Source organism: Nasonia vitripennis, chromosome 5 (genome assembly GCF_009193385.2).
Source record: "Nasonia vitripennis strain AsymCx chromosome 5, Nvit_psr_1.1, whole genome shotgun sequence".
Lineage (NCBI taxonomy): Eukaryota > Metazoa > Arthropoda > Insecta > Hymenoptera > Pteromalidae > Nasonia > Nasonia vitripennis.
In genome coordinates this window covers 1,112,182-1,133,215 of record NC_045761.1, presented here as the reverse complement: position 1 = coordinate 1,133,215, position 21,034 = coordinate 1,112,182, and the positions used below count along the sequence as shown (strand labels likewise).

Sequence of the window (21,034 nt, the reverse complement as noted above, 5' to 3'; positions counted from 1 at the left end):
ATACCTCTAAAGTTAGATTTAATTCAATAACCAGAAAGTGAATTTATAATATTGCCTTTGCTTATGTCTGGATCGATGAAGATACAGTCAATGCTATTTTTCAATTCACAGATGTTATACATTCTTTCAAAAATAAAATAAAATCTACCGAAAAATAACATCGATGTACAAAGTATAATATAAAACAGGTCCTAACCCGTCACCAAAAAATCCCGTTACGAGAAGAAATGACGTTGAAAAATATTTACGTTACATTCTCCTTCAGGTGTTGACAAAAAATAATTCGAGAAAAAAGTGCAAAATGCAAATTCAACAAAATTGTGCTTCTTCTCGTAGATGGGGATGACAGAATGTTCGAGCATTCTGCTTTTATAAATAGTTTTTACTATTACTAAGAACTAAGGTATCTGCAAAAATTTCATTAAAAAAAACATCCAGTCCTTCTCGTTGGCACTTTTCTGCTCCATCTGCAAAGTAAAGGATGATCCGCAAAAAAAAACGATCAGTCTTGTCGCGAAATAAAACGCGCATGACGCGCTTTCTTTTTTCGTAGCATCGAGCGAAGATTAGAGAACCGTGAAGATTAGCCACTCCATAATTGAAGCGGCTTTGCGTGCGAATCTCGTCTACTCGGCTTAAGAGCTATCTATTCTCACAGGCCAATAATGCGATTCGACGTATAAGTAGTTAACGTTTATTATGGAATATAAAAATTGCGTGACCATTCATTATACACATACCCACCTCCAAACCTCTGCGAGTCTGGAGCGAACGTAATATGTTATATGTATAGACACAGAAAGGGAAAACTATTTATGTGGACTAACTACCATATATCATTGGTTTCGATATAAAGATGTAGTTTTTTTAAAGAATAGCTGTACTGGAAGGTCTATGGTTTCAGTTTTCATTTGCACTGCATAGTTGCCTAAACATCTAAAAACTGATAAAATGGTGATAACATGAACTGTGATGAGGAACTTGGAACAAATGGAAAATTGTGTTTAAACCCAATTAGTTTTTAATAGTTAATTTACTTGTTGAAATGCTTTAAAAATTAAGCTAATTCCCTAATATATTAAAATCCTATTAGAGTGAAAAATATCAACGTGTATACGTGTGCTATTTCAAAAACATCAAGAGTGAATTTAATAATGTGGTTTCTATACTTCAATTTGTTAGCATTATGTTTGCCAGTGAAAACATTTTCAAGTATTGCTCGTTTAGTTTTTGCACTTTGTTTAAGAAACGATATCAATTGATCATGTATGAAGAGTTACGAAAATAATCGTAAGAAAAAGTGAAAAACAAAGTACAAACGCACACTTGTTATTAATTTCTTTCTCAAGTGAAACAAAAGCAAACAACAGAAATGGAGAAAGAAATTTCGCGACAAAAAAAACGTGCTCACAGCAATGATTTTGACATTGAGTGACCTGACAGAGACAGTAGCAGTTATTACGGCAGTTATTAATCGCCCTTGTTAAATAAAATGCCTATGGCTCAGACAATGATTGACAAATAAAAAGAAAAAAATTATGAGAGAGAAGGCAGTATTATAAAGTAGAAATAGAATAGTGAGAATAGATATATAATACACGACGTTACTGAAGCGATGATGGGTGGATTCACATTCATTAGGTGTGTAGCACAGAGATGTCATTTCGTTCATTTTTTATACACGGTTGACATATTCATATATAATATGTATAATATTTATATATATATATCGAGATAGAGACAGTCGGACAAAGATATAAAAGTATAAAAAAAGTATGTTATGAAAACTTTGGTATCGAAGTGTGGAGCGCAGTGAGAAAGAGAGAGAGAGAGAGAGAGAGAGAGAGAGAGAGAGAGAGAGAGAGAGAGAGAGAGAGAGAGAGAGACATAGGCGAGAGGCGAAGCTGTATATCCCTTTTCATATCCGATTCAAGAGACTCGCCCTTTCAAATGCGGAACATGACGGGTGCCCTGCCCCTAATTTTTCCCTTCTTTTACTTCGGTATAAGGTAGTACAAACACTCACGAAAATGAGAGCTCTTTTGCCGAGCCAGCAAAGTCTTACGCTACTACGGTACGTGTCAGAGCGACACTACTGCGTTACGTCATTCATTTCTCGTGACTAGTTTCTTAAAGCACAATCTCGAATATTACAGCATACTTCGGCGAACAACTTTTAATATACTCTCAAAGAAAATGAAGCAACTGATCGTTTAATGCATTATTTTGATTTTGATAGAATAAAAGCAGTAAAGAGTAAGTCTCTTGAATTGGTAAATTTCAACATAATTAGCTGGACGAATTCTGCGTTATATCGTTAATCGTTAACTCTCATGTTAATTACACGACTTTGATAAAACTTCAAGTAGTTTGTGGTTAGCTTTTGATGATGGACCGACTTACTCAGTGGCTTTGGCAAAGGGCATTCCAATGAAGGTGGGGCTCAGTGTCTCGGTGTACATCTCCATGCCGGTTCCACGCAGGTAGTCATTCTGCCAAGCCTGCATTTACGGGCGACTCATACGAATGAACCAACAACCTATTTTCTGAATTACGCGCGTCTATGCATGTATTCACTGACTCTGGATTAAACGGGTGGGTGGCATCCACAGTGACTCGTGTCTTTGTACGCTTTTGTATTTTCTTTTTCCGCCTTCTCGCACGTCATCGCTTCGAGAACGAATATTCTTCGCTCTGCGCTTTTTCAATAAAGGCGAGAGAGGAAACTTGTGGAGGAAATATATTTTTTGTTTGAAAATCTCTCGGTAAGTCGATACCGTATATCAAAAAGAATGTTCTCTCTCAGCTTTTCAGAGACGCGAATGAGCAATTAGACATGAAAATGTAAAGTTGTTGTACGTTTGTTACTGACAAAGTCATTTTCGAAAATCATTAGAGTTTCATGGGTTGATTCATCTCTGCTGGTAACAAACGCAATATTTCTACAAATCTCTATACTGTTGAAAATAAAAATAAAAATCGAGTAAACGTTTTTTTCTCACGTAAAATGTGAGAAAAACTGCTTTGTAATTCTGAAACAATATGTCTGATAATATATATATATTCATAATCTACTGTAACGATGTACCGCGTGATCACTGTGAACTTTCGCCATCAGGTAGAGATCAACCATTGTAAAAGATCATAGGTCGCGCAATGTTCACACATGCATAGTTTTCTAGATTATATACTTATATTTAAATCAAGTTTAATTATTATCGTTAACACTTTAGATAAAGCGTCGCAATTGAGCGCATTATCCAGTGAGTTTTTACTGACCGTTTTGAAAGAACGCATGGCGAAGAGATTGGCCATCATCGTACTGAACCCCGGCGCCAGACAGGACTGGGCGATGAAGCCCAGCTTCAATTCCGCCAGGCAGATCACGTCGTCGCCCTGCTTCCAGTCCCACGATGGAATGTTTAATAAATAGGCCTGCAAACATCGTGTGAATTAATCACGGGTTGCAGGTTTAACAACACGTGTATGAGGAACATGGAGAGTAGAATATTTTCTTTATGGTCATACGGGTGAAGTACACAATAATTGATACACATACTCAATTAAATATAGTATTTGGTTAAACATTATTAGTAATATCATAAATCATCATTTTACAAATATATAATAAAAATATAATATATACAATATTGTATGCTCAATACATTAAATATCAATAGTAAATATTACAAGACGAACAATATTTATATGAGAATTTATTATCAGTCTATACTATATTTAGAACTCACCTTATTGTGATATTGCATCAATTGTATGATAACACGTATATCATCCGAGTAGTTTTTGATAGAAATGACGCGCATAATGTTTGCCGCATCCTCGGCGTCTGGATCCTGGCAATACTTGTTGGCCAGGACCAAGCACGCGTCAGCTTCGTGGACCTAAAAAGTCAGACGAGAACGTCGTTGTTGCTTTTTTTACAAATACCGTTTTACATGTATTGCTTTCGACGGGCTTAACATGAAAAATGGTTATAATATGTACATGAAGATGAGGCAAGGGCTAGAGGTGTAATCAGGTTTGAGAGAGAATATCATGAGAGAGAGAGAGAGAGAGAGAGACAGCGATGTAAGAGTTGGAGGGTGGAGGTTTCGGGTGATATAACGATCGAGTTATTGGAGGTTTATTCTTGTTTATACAAATTTCATAATACAAGGCGCTCATCTCGAGAGCAGACAGTAATCTCAATGTACTGAAGTTTTGGCACTTCTGTCGATTATTATAAAAAAATCGGGTTGAAATTATCGTCTGTTCTGATGAAAACCGTATTTCTTGCTGTGCGTACTATACATGGTTAATGATCTGTGAAGAAAGAAAGCCTTTTTGTTTTTGATACCTGCCAACATGACGCTTATTAGTATTGCTTGTATCATGAAGAAGCAAACGCATGCAGATGTCTAAAACTAAGCCAACATTATATAATCGACCAAGCCATCTAGCAAAATAATGCATACGCTAAAAGCGCAATCTACGAAGCTCTAGTAAAACGGAAGATGTAAGAACTATTCAATCGCGCAATCGCAACCTCAATCACTCGCATATAAACAATCTATTCTAGTATTCATTTCACGTGTTTTCGCATATGTACCATTACATGCAGCGACGAATATGGTATATATAAAAAAGAGTAAGATGATTGTAACTATTAATCAATATTGTCTATGTCACAAACCTCAGGAGCTATTGCGATCACCTCTGCTCCTCCCGATGATAGATGGTTCACTTTAGCTTGTCGAACCACAAAAATTAACTATTCTAATTTAAAAGAAAAATGTGTTTGTGTATCGGTTAAAGTTCGTTTGACCACGAGTGGCAAATCAGAGATGTCGATAAAGGCACCTTATTGACTATCTATGGTAAGCAGCTTTGATTTTGGCAATCAACTGCGACGAACCGCGTGGAAAAGGAGATATTTTACCAGAAGAGTTCAAAAGGCGAAAGAGCAGGCGAAGCAAACAACCCCGTGTACACAGACTACTCGTATATTCCTTCTGGGATGAAAAAGAGCACGTAAAGAGAACGAGTTCGCGTACGTAGCTACGTCGGAAAAGACTGGAGAAAAGGCAGGTAATAAAATTCGCGACGAGCCACTGGCTTTCCGTTGCGTAGCTCCGGCTTTTCACGCTGTGCGCTAACGCTACTCGACTAATTGCTTTGCGGTGTAGGCTTGTAAGCGGAGAAAAATTCTAGACTCGCACGGCATGTGCGTAATTCTTGTATGAGCGTAGGTAGAGAAGAGGAAGAGAGAGAGAGAGAGAGAGAGAGAGAGAGAGAGAGAGAGAGAGAGAGAGAGAGAGAGAGAGAGAGGGAGAGAAAAATGTGAAACTTAAGGGCTCGAGGAGAGACGACGTTTCTCGCGAGCTCATAAGAGGGAGTTTCTACGCTAATTACTACCTTTTTCCGAGAGTCTGTTCCTGCAGTTAAACATTCAAGTTCCATGCCTAGGCCCCGGATCTGGAGAACTGAAGCTGCTTGCCTATACCTACACCACTTACCCTACCGGCAGATCCTTCCCCAGAGACAGAACGGGAGCGAGGCTTTTTTCGACTCTTTTCTCGTATTGTACAAGTTTGTTCAATGTATATGTATAGAAGTTGTGTATGAATGCTTGTTCGATTGTTACAGTCATCCAAGATAGTGTAAACAACACGATGGCATCCGAATATACATACACGTGCGTGTTGTACATACTAAAATGGACATATCAAACACAACACACTAACTCGGGCGATGCTGTGTGTTCTGACGTGAGACGAGAAATTTCATGTGTATATACAGAAAATGTGGAGCGATATCGGCAGCTCGATGAAGTTTAAAAAGTTTGCGGACAGACGTGCAATGAACGTCTCTGAGACAAAAGTGATTGGCGCAGCCTGTAGGTCCGAGATTGAGCGCGCAGATCAAAGAAGAAGTAGGCACAAGACGATGAATAGAAGGAGCGACGGATGGCTGTGATACAGAGGACGAGAGTAGGTGGTGAGAGATCGTCTCGAGTGTCTTTGAGACGAGCTGGAGACGCGCTCTGTGCGCCGATTATGACGGATCGCCGAGTGATACAGAGACTTATACGATACGTGTGTGTACGTGTATTATGTGTGTAAGTGTGTGAACGTGGACGCGAAAAAACACAAAGAGACGGGCATCTAGAGGCTACGTGGGCGTTTGCTCGAAGAAGAAAGACAGAAGAGAGAAAGAGATAGAAAGAGTGAGGGCATTAACACACAGGCAACAATCATCGTCCGAAAAAACGACACTTTTGTCTCAGCTGTCGATTATTTGGTCGAGTTCGAAGAGACATTGATACAGAGAGATGGCCATCCTTTGTTACTTTAAAAATTCAAGCGCCTCTCGAGGTCGCGTGTAGGCCGAATATTCCAAGATCACCTCGCAATGAAGATTCAATTTCTGATGTATAAATTCATTATTTTGAAAGTAAATCAAGAATGGCATCTTTTTTTATTGAAAAATACGATATTTCAGTAACTTCACGTTAATTATTATGTAGATTATTAATTAATAGAAAATGTCAAGCTTGTTTTTGTAAATTAAATGCAACGAAAACTAACGATGCAAATAAAAAAGGTAAGTAAATTATTTTAAGCATTTTTAGACTTTTAAAAACAGGTTTTGCACGAGCAAGAGGAGTATATATCCACGTTTGCGACAATCATTGGCAAGCTATTTCATCGACGCTCAATTTTCTTTATTCGAATTTGGCTCGCTTGGCCTTGGAATCGGAATTTTTGAAAAGTATACACGGTACATACAGGCTAATTTATGATTTCGAAAATTTTATACAAAATATTGAAATCGTGCCACAAGAAAGTATTTCTCGGCAAGGAAGCACCATTCACAGTAACGACTTGTAACAACAGAAAGAAAACACTTCGAGACAGCAGCCTCCATAGAGCGATCAACGCTGCACACAGGCACGTATTACGTTTATAGACGAAGGCAAAATAGAACGTAAACGCGCACGCCGAATATGATAAATATTATATACAACGAGTATCACAATGTTATGTTAGTTTTTTTTTGCGATCGTGTCTTCAGTGGGACTCTGATCGTGAGGACTCACCTTGACCCGCTGCAGATCGATTGGATTCATGATGGTCCCCTGAAAGAACTCCACGGTGGTGAAGTGCCGCTTGAACAGTCCCTCCAGCTCGAGATCGGGCGGCTTCCTATCATGTCACGTTCAGGTCCGACCAAAATCACAGAGAGTTCTCCGTTTAATTATATCATAATTAACATTCATCACCTTTCTTTGCTCAGCTTCAGGTGCCATAGCGGCTAATCTTTCATTGATTCTTATTTTTCTTATATTCAAAAGTCTCAAATTTTCATATACATAGTAAAAATGCAAAAAATAGAAGCGACGAGTCAAAAACGCTGCCTCGTTATAATATCTAATTTAAAAATATTTGCTAAGAAGTGTGTAGTAGGAATGCATTCCGCTCAGAAGGCACAGCCAAAATATTGTTATCGCCGTCATTTTGACAACTTATGCTTATTCTATGTATTTTTCTATAACTACAACTAAATATGCATGGCAATTTAAATGTGTCAGTATGAAGTGTCAAAAATACTTCTTGTTAAAAAAAAAGAAAATGGTCCTCAATAGGAAGTCTATGACACACAGTTTTGAATCATAGACTTCCTTTTGGACTGCTACTACTGAACTATCCTAAATATATCCATACAGTTATGTCCTAAGAAGCATCTGTATACATCTAAGAAAAACTCTTCTTTGCGCAATGCACTCGATTATAAAGTGTCGTATAATAATAGCGTAATAATAGTAATAATAATCAATGTAATAATAATAATAATAGTAATAATCATAATTCTAAAAATAAAACTACTGCACGCTGATCTGGCCCTACAGCTCAATACAGCATAACCCATGCACTTTCGCAGGCGCTTGCCATACATCATCTACGCGTCGTCGCCTCTCGCTATTCACATAAGTCCAGGCGCCAGGCGGGTTCTCAAATTTTCTGTGCGCATTTGAACAGGCTGATTAGTGAGAGGCGTAATCAGTGAGAGCAAATGCTTGTAAAAAAACTTGGCTGATTGGCTGGCTCTTCGGCGAGCCCAAAAACCCGCTTGGCGTCTATAAGAATATAATATATAGGTATACTGAGAATTTCATACGTGCGATATATTTCGAGCGCGCATTGCGATGCATTCGACACTATACATGTACGGCTCTGTAACATCTGTGCATCTAAGCCGGCAACAGCCGTTCGTTGTATGCTTTATATTCATGAAGCTCTCGCAGCGTGCCAAGTGGCACTTTAACGTCTTAGGAACCGATGTTATACTGCTGTTCTCCAGAGCGCAGATCTCTCCTGCTCTCCGTGAGAGCCGGAGTCGGCGGATGGTCGTTGGAAGACGTTCTACATCTATCTTAGCGATAGTTTTAGATGTGGGCAGATCGTACATGCAAAGTTTATTTTTCTTCTCGCCATGATACACATATACTATACGTACGCCGATGCATCAGCAGCAATATCTTCGGATTGGAATTTAATATCGCGCGAGTCACACGAAAGAAAGAAAGAGAGAGAGAGAGAGAGAGAGAGAGAGAGAGAGAGAGAGAGAGAGAGAGAGAGACTTGTAAAGCTACGAGAGGCGTCGAGTGGTATAATAAAAATGTGGAATTTCGTGATGGCGTTTTGAAGTTCTAAATTAAGTATATGTATGTATATTTTTTTATTATTAAACGATATATCACCCTTGTGTATGCATGTTAGAAACTGATTGTTAACACATACATGAATGTGTTCGTATCGATGTAGTTTTTTTTTTCAAATATGTAAATATAACGAATGTACATATGTATAGTAAGAGCGTAATTACATATGTGATGTACGTATGGTATAATATAAAATGAGCTATATATATGCATATGAAAAAAATCGCAGGCGAGCAAAACTGCGCTGCGCGCTATCTACTTAAAGATGCACGTCCTTTGAAATTGGTATAACTAACTATACAGAAGTGTACAATAATGAGTATGAAAAAACTCAAAGTTTACATAGCCGTGAAAAAAAAGGGAGAATACAAGAAAAGATATAGCAGTTCTATATAATGCAATGCTCCGTGTGTACGAAACGTTAGTTTTGCCACGCGCGAGTTCGGAAAACCGATCGATCGTCAAAGCGTGCCTCCGCAAACGCGCGCGCGAGGGAAGGAGGAGCTGAGGTCGAGTAGAAAAGAGGAGGAGGTTAGGCAGCGAAGGGTGGGGTGTGCGCTGCGCTGAGGTGCTTTCAGGTGTAGGTATCATCGATCGATCGGCTAGCCGAGTTATTCATTATCCAGCAGTCGAATGTGTCGGTAATGACCTACAAAGTATACAGGCTATGCGAGAGAAGAAGAGAAGGGATGGAAGAGAAGGCGAGCTAATACTGTAATAGTCGCCTGGCTGGTAGGCAGACTGTGCGTGGGTGGGCGACCGACGGTTGTGGCGATGATGGATGTAACAAAAAAAAACTGGAGGAGTGTACGCGTGCGCAGCGGAAGGATGCGAGGGCTTAATTATGATTCATTTGCACCGTAGAATGGGCGATGAAAAGTTTCTCGAAGTTCTCCGCTTGAAAGGCACCATATTCGCGCGCTCGGAAGCTACTCAACATTTCGAATTGTCAGCAACGTCCCTCGCAATGTGGAGGGATTCTCGGCTGCGACAACAGCGAAAAGCACTTTAGCTAAGACGCGCACGCGTGTCACGTCGGGAGGAATATTTCATAGAGACTGGATGGCGCAAGGAATATACAAATGTAATGTGCATGATAAGGGCGAGGATCGTTCGAGGGGACGGTGAGGCTGGGCCGGGGGTATCGAGGGTACCTTGACGCGCTCCAGATCCACGGCATTCATCATGGTGCCCTGAAAAAACTCCACGGTCGTGTAATGCCTTTTGAGGAGACCCTCCAATTCGAGATCGGGCTCCTTCCTGCAAAAACAGGCCAACTATCCTTTATACAACTGATATGACACATCGGTTTCTCTCCACTTCTGCTACTGCCTTCCTAAATAGCGCACTACTATCTGCGCCCGATTGTGCTTTCGAACTTCTCGTTACGACAATGTAGCTATAGGCACTACGAATATACATTTTAATTTAAATATATTGCAACTTTTAAGAATTTTTCATATGAATAAACGCTATCGATTCATGAAACACATTATATTACATACATTTGACGATAATGTAGAAAGAATACACGTCTTCCCATGAAGAAAACAATCGAATCTTTGAGATGAGATTATGAGATATCTAGTCAGAAGTAGTTTCTATTTACACATTTATCATTTATCTAAATTGGCAAATAACTGATTATAACTGTCGCTTATGTTATTCAGGTTTTAATGAAAAATCTAATTTGCTGTTAATGCCAAATAACGCTATATGTCGCACACGAATTGTTAGATTGTAGTAGTACTGGATACCACCTAATGACAATCGCATATGTAAGCGTCGGAAAAATCCATTCGCCAGAGCGCAACAGGAACTGTGCCGCTTTGTTTGCCAATCGATGTACTAGCTGTGACTAATAGGTTTCAGATTACCAGATCACTGTCGCGCTTTTATCTTCTATTTACGCAGATTTTTAGAGCTTTATGTTTCTATTCCTACCTTAGTTATCTATAGTCCCGATTTAGATCAATCGTGTTTGCAGTTTTAAAATTACAATGCTTACCCTTACATCAGGAGTATCGAATTTTAGATGCATAGCGTACCTGTGCAAGAAAACGACTTCCACGTCGACGTCCTCTCGATCCTCGTGTAAGAAGTCCTTGAGGAAGTGTGAGACGGACTCGAAGGTGATGTGGCCGCACACAACAATGTGTCTGGCAAACACAAAATACATGTTAGATCTTATTTTTGGGAAAATCGTCATTACGCTTGGCTTTGTGTTCGTTACTTTTTCAGGATTCTGTTAAAAATATTTTTCATTGGAGAAAATAAAATAAAAACAAGCCACTACTATTGAATGTGAACATTTTGACAGTGAGAATCGCGTGTGCTAGAAATTGCAAAAACTTTAATCTTGTATCTTATTGAGAGACTCGCGATTTGGAAATACGATGTTTGCCTTTTATATGTGACAATTATTCAAATTCCATCGTAAATAAAGAATAAACAAAGGCAAGCATCGCAACCAACAAGCATAATAATTTGCATAGAAATTTGAAAGCTAAAATTCTATGAGACGACTCTCTCTCTCAATTAAATTTAGTTACTTTATGATTATGCTAAACTTTAATCTTTATCTTTTCTTTTTAATTTACACAACAATGAGTGAGATTGGGTTAGACAACAATTGCATTACAGAGAAAAGATAGAGACGAGAAAGAAAGACAGAAAGATAGAGAGAGTAAGAAAGATAGAAAGTAAGTGGAAGAATGCACACAAATTGGGACATCGATTTGTTACCATTTTAGTCTGCTCTCTCAATACAAGAATAGCATATTATTCGTCTTTTATCATCAATTTTGATCATCATTTTGATGGATTCTTCTTTTGAAAAAAAATTTCGCATTTTTGTGAATCATCTACGTTTAAAGATTACCAATTCTCCCTGCGAAATCGTACTTTTATTGAAATACTCTGAGTTTCAGTATGAGGGTATCTCAATAAAAAGTAAAAGCACTGATACGTGGAGAAAAATGAAAAACAAAAAAGGCTCATCTATTTTCTCCAGGTAGATAAAGGATATTGTAATCAATCGATGACTAACTTACCAGGAAAAACAATAGGATTGTTGGAGTGAGTCATTAGTATCGACTACTTATCAATCGAACAACTAAAGTGACACCTAATGTGACTATTCTACTTACATACAGGTTAATATTGGTGATTGATGTATAAAGTTACGAAATCATACATAAATTCATACAGCACAGTCTTAAATAACAATTGTCACTCTTGTGTGTGAGTACAGTGAGTATCATAGATGTAAATAGATAAAAACGTGATTCATAATAATATAAATAATAATGAGTGCAGGCTTATTCTCGTGTATGAAGATTTCAGGCAATCGTATACATATAAAAAAATGAAACAGATGACATTAGAGTAATAATTAGTTAAAAATATCTACGTAAATACCTCTATAGTATACTTATATAAATAAGAATATCGAAAGGATGTGTGATAAAAAATTACTAAGCGAGTCCTCTAATTGGCATTGTTAACAAAAGTTTCATAATATATTTGGCGGTATCTACTTCTCTTATAAATAGCGGATATTACGAGTGAGGAAAGAGCGATAGAATATAGTGTGGCTCTGGGGTGCTTGATCGTGATTTATATTATAATATATATATATATATATATATATATACATCATAATATCAGGTAAATCTACGTCTACAGTATAACATATAATACGGATATAAAAGAGTATAAACAGTACGTATTAAATACGCTTCGCTTATATATGCGCCTGAATAATAAAAAGACATACGCTTTTCATTCCATGCTGCCTGCTCTACTTCTTGTGAATGTGTGTGCGCGCGCGCGCGATGGATCGCTATCGTCCTTATGCTTTTCTCGCACGTCTCCTCGTTCGATCTCTCGCGGGGGCGCGCGCAGTGGTGTGTGACGCGCGGGGGCTTACGATCAACGGGAATTACGTACATGTACAAAATGAGAAGGCCGCAGCGGATAGGATAAAGTCACGCTAGAGTATTAGTAGCTCGCAGTCGTTTTCGGAAGAGAGGAGCCCGTGAAAAGAGAATAAGAGAGAGGTAGTTGTAGAGGAAGAGGCCTCTGGCAACCGACGACGCACGACGTAGCGCTCGCTCGTGGTTTTTACTCTCGACGGCGTGGAAACCAGAGAGCAGGAGAAAGAGAAAAGAGACGCGCGCGAGCAATCGATCGTAAAATGTGGAAAATGCGAACGACGACTATCGCGAGAATGAAGCTCGGTCGTGCGTTAGAGACGTATGTACACACTCGGAACCGGATTGCGCGGCCACTTGTTCGGTGTCCTGCGGCATCGCTGGGATTCCTCGTCGCAAGTAATAGACGGAAAAGAGAGACAGAGAGAGAGAGAGAGAGAGAGAGAGAGAGAGAAGCAGAAGTAGAGAGGTAGAGAGAAAATTCCACGACTGTACGAGTGTTCGTGTGTTTACCGCGTATGCCTTTACGAGCGGCGAACCTAGCATGTGTGTGGTATTTTGTACGTCAACCTATCTTTCTCAGCTATTTTTTCTTTTTGTCTATACTTGGTTGTATTTCCTCTATCGTCGTGTAGACCGCCCGACCTTACAAGCAAATCTGCGTCCGGTCATAATTAGGAGCCTGAAATCGACTGAATGTACTCATCGCGTCAGCTATTTTCCCGTTGCCCTAGCGCGATTAGCGCGATTACGTGCGTGCGAAATTATGCATAGATAACTCGATAAACTTGACTGGAGATCTGTACTTTAAAAATATACATTTATGTGCACGGTACGTGATATGTGGTTGAGTAGTAGTAGTAAGTAGAGTAGTACAGTATAGTATAGTAGTAGTAGTAAGTAGTAGTAGTAGTAGTTGTTGTTGTTTTTGTTTCAAGAAACCCATAGTAGACGTAGGTTTTTCCGCATGAAAAAACAATTCGCATAATGAATAACATAACGCCCACGTTAGAGTACGTATATCAATCACGTTAGAGTACGTATCTCAATTTTAACGCATACAGCAGTGATTATTATGGGTTTTTAGGACTCGCACACGATTATAATATATAGCAGTATCAAATGCTGTCTAAAAACATCAAGGAATATATAATATATATTCTCATTGTCAATAAACGCTGACGTGGTTACAACAATATAATATATATGTATAGATCGGTGGATGCATTCAATATATATGTCTGGAGGTATATATAAATATTTAAATATGCAGGATATGGCATGCTGGACATTGACAGTTGAAGTACACTCGCGCGAGGTAGATACCGCTTGCAGATTGCCAAGGCTAAGCTAGGAATTGCGTGCGTATCGTCGTGTACTAAACAGACGCGCAGAGTAGACGCGATTTCGGTTCAAAGACTGCGCAGAACGGTATTTACCTCGAGTGCTGCAGCCTGTATACATGTGTGTGGTGAGTGAGCGAGTCTGTATATAAAGAGAGGTCTATGAAAGACAGACAGAGACAGAGAGAATGTGTGTGTCTGTGAGTGAGCGTGAACAAACAAGCGAACACCAGTTGCTGAGTGGGTGTGGTACTTGTCCGTGTGTTTGTACGTGTTCGGTACATCTGTATAGTGGTGGGTGTATATATATATATATATATATATATATATATATATACGTAATACACAACAGCGAACTCCAAGATGAGGCATAGAGTGACAACAAAGAGGATACAGTAGATCGCGGACGTTGGGGTTAAGGTTTGTGTCAAGGAGGATAATTCATGGCTCGCCAAGAGTCGAAATGCGGATAGGCGGTGTTTGTTATAGCACGTATCGTTAATACACACACAACAGTAAAGAGGAACGCGTGCACCGTCGGATCCACTGTTCGGTCAGTCATTAAGGATTGAAAATAGAATCTATCATCGGTGGATCCGTCGATGCACGTTTGGAACAGACTTTCCAGGAAGATTGTTCGGGAGACTGTTAAAAATCGCATTATTTTGAGGTAGGTACAGCAGGTACAATTCTCAACAGCGAGGGAAAATGAGGGGAACGAGGGAGTAAGGAATTCACTAATGCCAAACTAGTGCACTCGCGGCTCATGAGTCGGCTCAATAAAAAATTCAGCGAATCTGAGCGATGCTAAGTCACCTGCCACTATAAGATACGCAACACAGTTAAACCACAGAGCTGGCAAACAGGTGAATATTGATTGTGTATATGACATTATATAACGATATATATATATATATATATATATATATATATATATATATATATATATATATATATATATATATTGTTCTGAATATTAAAAGGACGCCTTGATGATGTTGACATGGGATATATAGTATAATAAGGGGTGATAACACTGAAGAAGGATGACAAAAATGACGATTCGAATGAGGTAAAAAATATACATTATGTAAATGATGATATAGGTACAGTGTATATAAACGAATAAATTTATCAGTTATTTTCTTAAGAAAAGACACATCAGGCACACAAATAATGTTCGATATACAGGAAAATCTCCTCGACACGTGTTACGGCCGTGTCTCGAGGTATACTTTTCAAAATGGTGATATGGTTTACTTTTGAAGTACAAAGGATTTCTAATACAGACTTAAAGAAAGAGGCAGACAGTAGAATAGAAAGAGAGAGAGAGAGAGAGAGAGAGAGAGAGAGAGAGAGAGAGAGAGAGAGAGAGAGAGAGAGAGATAATGATTAAAGAATAGGGAAATAGTAGGAATACGGATTTAGATATATAGATTTTTGCTCGTGACAGAGGATCATATGTATATAAACTCTGGGATAGCTATTTTGGCTTTTTTGTGTCTCACCTGCGACCTCGCTCGTTCTTCAAAGTGCCGCCATACTTGTTTCGCGTCCCGATCAGGTCAATAATCTCGGGGATACAACTGGCGAATATGGCCTACACCACGTGATAGAAAAAAACAGAATACAACACTCGCATCAATACACTTGACAGTGGGCATAATCGTTGTTAATTTATTTATTGATTGTTTTATGGTTTTAAAAATTGTTTATTCATTAATTAACTCTATGTTCATAGACTTTTTCAATTCTGTTTATGATCATTCAACTGTGGCCGGTTCTATATTGTTTTCACATGATCCATTTTGATATTTATCGCATTGATCAAACTGTATGCAGTATATTATACTGTACTTAAGAAGATAACACTTTAGGTTGAGGGTCGTTAGAGCAAGTCCGCGTATTGGTTTTCATGCGCAGTTGTTTATGAAAAAAATTACATTTTCTCGCGTTTCCTTTTATTATTTGAAACGGAATAAAAAAAAAGAAGAGTGGGGCGCGCAGTATCTTTCATACCACTAAATACATTACACTTTACGCGACTCAGTAGCTACGAGGCAGCGCGGCAACTCATAGAGACACGATTAAAAAGTGCTGTACCACTATGCGTGCCACTGCCCAATTACATCTCTCGTGTGTGCTTGTGTTATTTTTTCTTTATCATGAACATTGTCATTGTCACAAGATCTAACCAAACAAATATTGAAAAAAAATTTGGTAAAGAAACGTAAAATCATAACAATAATAATAACAACAAAGTTGAGGATTTCAGGGGGTGGGGGGTGTACGGTGTAGCACAGAGAATAACGTTTAAATCTTTTACCCGATCGAGATTTGCAAGAGATTGAAAAAGTAATGCATATATAAAAGAGAGTATACACAGTGGGGCAGTGGTGGGTTTTTAAAACACTGGTTGCACAGAGCCTACGCCTAAGTCCTAAGTTCCTACGCACTCATCCTACGCCTATAATGCTGTATAACAATTAAGTAGAGATAGTAAAGGCCTAGAACGGCGTGCTACACGTGCCAACACGACTATTACCTAAATGTCTGATTGAGGCGGGTTGCAGGTACACACGGTACACAGCGTACTTGTCGTTGACTCGTTAGCGTTTTTGTTTTTCTTTAATCTTTAGCTTTTAATTTTTCTTTTAGCATTTTTATCTGTTCAGCGTTTTTTTCAGATTTTTCGTTTCCCCAAGCTTTTTATCTTTCCTTCGAGATTCGTTATCATTCTTTGCACTCTCAGTATTTTTTAGTGCGTGTGCGTCCGTGTAGATGTAAAAGTATAAAAGTTGACAAATTTTCCTTCGACTGAGCCAGTACAGGTCGGCCTATCGAGTCGGTGTGAACCGCATAAGTGCAAAAGTGCGCGCCGCCGATATTACCGGTAAGCGTTTAACGACGCACGGCTAAATTCGCCAAGGGGGAGAGAGAAAGATAGAGAAAGAGAGAGAGAGAGAGAGAGAGAGAGAGAGAGAGAGAGAGAGAGAGAGAGAAATAGTGTATGTGTGTGAGAGAGCGAGAGACAGAAAGGATTAATCACCTCGAGCCACGGCAAACGAGCAAACGAATCGACCTCGTTCCTTGCTCGCGCGCCAGGAATCGCCAGCGCGATGAGAATATACGGCGTCTAGTCAGACGAAGTAGACGATGACAACGACTTACTCGGCTCGAATTGCTTCACGTGATGATTCGACGAATTTCTGAGATAACGCTGAGCGCAAGGACGAACGACCGGATCTTTGCAATACGGTGAGCGGCCGTCTTATAAATCGTTTAACATACGGACGAGGCGTGTTTCTTATTCGCAGATCAGAAATGTAGATTTTGAGAGTGTTCAGGTGATCGAGAACTCGGTAAACAGCATCGACTGCGCGAGAAATCCGATGCACAAACGCAGAAAACACTCGCTCGGGTAGAGTCACAAATTCAGCGCTGTAGCGTCGAGTCATATGCCAGAAGGGGCACGGAAGGTGAAATTTCGCATGACTCGGCGCAATGATGATCGGACCGACTAACACATTGAATTTTCTCCGACGACGAGAGCTTAGTATTTATCGTCATCGCATCTCCCCTCATTTATATTGTGTCTGTAACGTTGTCATAAAGTATATATACATATGTACAGAGAAGAAGAGAGACAGAGAAAGATAGATAGAAAAAGATAGAGAGAGATAGAGAGAGAGAAAGAGAGCTTATATAAATATAATAAACAAAAATTTTATATATATATATATGCGATTAGAACGACACAACGTAGCTTGGTTGTCCAAATGACTAGTTATATAATGTGGAAACTATATTTGTATCGGCTACTCATGGCGCGCACAAGACGGACGCAGTGAGAGGAGCTTATTTGATTTTCTCGAGAAAAAAAAATTGAGATAGGAGAATGCGCCACTCCTACTAATGAGAACTCTCTTACACATGGAGGCAGGAGGAAAAATTCATAGCGTATTGCGGCTAATTAGTCGCCATGGCAGGACTGCGACTGCCACAGCAGGCCGTCGAACGGAAAAGTAGAACGGAGCTTTAAAATTTAATTTCTCCGGCCCTTAAGCCCAAGACGAAGACTATTTTTTTTTTGCTAGAGTGGCTAATTTTAGATATTCGGTGCACCCTGAAACACAAAAGTTTTACTTTTTAGAGCTGAAATGAGAGGGATTCGACTCTGTAATGCAAGGAGTGTTGCACTGCGTTCGTCCGTGCGCGAAACTACCGCACTCCCACGTCATGATAAAGATCAACAATATCAACGCAATATTGGAAGTAAATAGCTTCTACGCCTGCACCGCAACTACTGAAAATAAAAAAAAAGAGCCAAAGGCCTAGTAATTCCTATACATTTTTCTCGACTCATCCTACGACTACAAGTTTTATAATCTTTTTCGTCGTGAACGTTATACCATGTATCACTGTTCCTGTTGCTGTTATTGTGTATGTTTGTGTGTATGCGAACGTGAGTGTGAATGCGCGTGCGTATAATCGCATGTACACGAGAGTGTCATCCTCGGCGTCGGTATACGGAGCGTCGCAGTACTCCCGCAGTAGTATGAGTCCGCGTGCGGTCGGACGTGCGTTCGAACGGCCGTTACGATGGAATTTAAAAGTTTAGAAGCGATCGTCGGAAAAGCGCGCTGTTGTTAACAAATGCGATCCCGAAAGATGGATACGTGAAACCTGTTGAGGTCGCTTGTACGATTTGTCGTCCCGCGTCTATATGCTATGCGTTCGTAGCGAAAGATCTATATATGTCTATATGTATAGGTATAGGCGATGAGGTACGGCCCGCGCGGTTAAAATAAACGGGGTGTCGTCTATTATTATCCTTCATACCTGGCACACACCATCAATTTCACATTCGCGAGAATGTATCGCATGCTGTAGCATATATAGAATCTTTATACTATGAACTATATGGAAAAAAGAGATAGATATAGAAAGATAGACGAGAAGTAGATATATATATATATATATATATATATATATATATATATATATATATATTTATGGTTTTAAAGAGAGCAATGATATCAAGACAGCTAGGCAGTGATTAGCAGATATTAACGCTTATCAATTACTGCATACTGTATGCGAAACTTTCTGAATAAATATATATATATATATATATATGCATGTAATACAAGTTTCCGAACTACGAAATTTTCTATGTTTACGTAATAGAGAGATAGAAAAAGTTGTATAATTCGTCTATCAACTACTAACTGTATATATGACGAATATATTTACGCAGACGCGTGCGCGGCCCAATATAATATTATATAATGTTGCATGCGAAGCGGACGTTACACTTGTGGCCCTACGTATATATAATATAATGTTGTTCTCGTGTTCATTTTTAATTTTTTTTTCCTTTATAATTATATAGCTCGATTCGGTAGGTGGAAAAAATAGAAAAAGTGGTTTGATTGTTTTTGTTATAATGAGAAGAGAAAAATAATTTTAGTTGAAAATTTTTTTGAAGAATCAATCATTTCAATCTTTCTTATAGAATATTTAAAATATGTATAATCAATGTGATTCTTCAAAGATTATCATTCATGTGCGAAAATCGTAACGGCGTGTCTTCGGCGCAAAGTAAAATAATTTTATGTGTTTGAATTCTGTTTTAACGGCGTGCGTACAAAATAAATGATTTTTCAGCGAAAGCGCGCAATCGTAGCATTGGCGTTTTGAATAAACTTTAACGAAAACGCGTTGTCCGCATGGTTGAAAATAATAAATTAATGGGGGTTTTATGATTCTATGAAGTCAACGGTAAAAGGTGGTTGGAATAATTGAAAAATATGTCTGCAGATTTCGTGAGGTGCCTGGGCTATCCTTGATAACAATTTTACCAATTACATCTTTCAAATGTAAATATGTACCTTTAACCGTTTACATCTAAGAATCAGGAAAAGAATTAATACAGTACAAATTCCAATGGATTCACGAGTCCACGATCGTGATTAAGAATAAAAGAAAGATAAATGTAATGTTTCGGAGAAATAGAGAAGGACACAGGATAAGAATTTCAAAAGATGGATGTACCGCTCAGAGAAAAGTTCCCGAAGTTAATTTTATTTTATTACTCAAATGCATATGCAAATGACGAGAAACGATTTTTACGCACTCGAGGATGTGCAACTTCAAGTCTTCGTACAACGAGAAAAAATTTTTTTTTAAATTAGTATTTGCATGTTCTTATGTGTTATACAAGTTCGCGTGTACATCGAGTGCGGCATACACTAACACGCTTAAACACTACTTTGCCGAATGCGTTGACGTAGGTGTAGGTGTCGGTGTCGGTGTAAGTGTAATGTATAAGTGTAACAACGTGTCTTTCGCGTGATCTTTTACGCACACATTATGTTTCTAACGTGATAATATGAGACGCGGGTGTGTGCCTATTCTATATCCTCGGATTTTTTTTTAATTATCGGTTTCGTTTCTCTAAGGCGTGAAATGCTGTTGCTTCGTGGACGTTGTACATCGAGATATTACACGAACACGGCTCAGTGTTAGTGTATCGTATAATAATCTATATATGCGTGAACACAAGGTTTGGTTGAAGTATACGTGTATACAAATGAACTGATCGTCATTGAGAATGACGTTGTGTGCCGTGTAGAAATAATTATAATTATATTCTCCTTCACGCAAAAATTCAAGCAAAGTACCAGCACGTGTTCTGTATAAGTATATACATATATAGATACCAATCAATTATCTGTTGTAGCTATATTGGTTTCTATCTATATACATATATTTCAAAAAGTGAGAAAAAGAAGCAGTGAATCAGCGCAAGGGCTCAAAAAGAAAAATTATAGGGGCTCATTTGCGGGTGGTCGTAAGTACTGTTGACAAAAATTAAACAAAAAATTATGTGTAAAGATTCTCATATAATTAATGTATAAAAAGTTCCGGGATGCGATTTTTCTAATGTATAAATACACAGATCTCTCAGGTTAGAGGATGTTTAATGCTAGTTGCATCGAGCAATATCTGCGGATAGCAGCCGTGGTAGC

At 38.7% G+C, this 21,034-nt stretch overlaps 1 protein-coding gene across 14 annotated transcripts in view; it reads right to left on the bottom strand.

Moving 5' to 3' along the window:
* Positions 1 to 21,034, bottom strand: part of Slo (slowpoke) — a 92,139-nt gene that overhangs the window by 32,243 nt on the left and 38,862 nt on the right. For 5 of the 14 annotated variants that reach the window (XM_031931613.2, XM_031931611.2, XM_031931612.2 and 2 more), the window contains exons 7-11: positions 10,771 to 10,881; positions 7,100 to 7,205; positions 3,750 to 3,902; positions 3,280 to 3,435; positions 2,404 to 2,501 (exon numbers count right to left, since the gene is read on the bottom strand). In XM_031931613.2, the coding sequence (XP_031787473.1) occupies positions 2,404 to 2,501; positions 3,280 to 3,435; positions 3,750 to 3,902; positions 7,100 to 7,205; positions 10,771 to 10,881 (624 nt within the window). Of the gene's footprint in view, positions 1 to 2,403; positions 2,502 to 3,279; positions 3,436 to 3,749; positions 3,903 to 7,099; positions 7,206 to 9,876; positions 9,983 to 10,770; positions 10,882 to 15,508; positions 15,601 to 21,034 lie in introns of all 14 variants that reach the window. The other 9 variants (XM_032600059.1, XM_032600060.1, XM_032600062.1 and 6 more) reach the window with 4 other exon arrangements.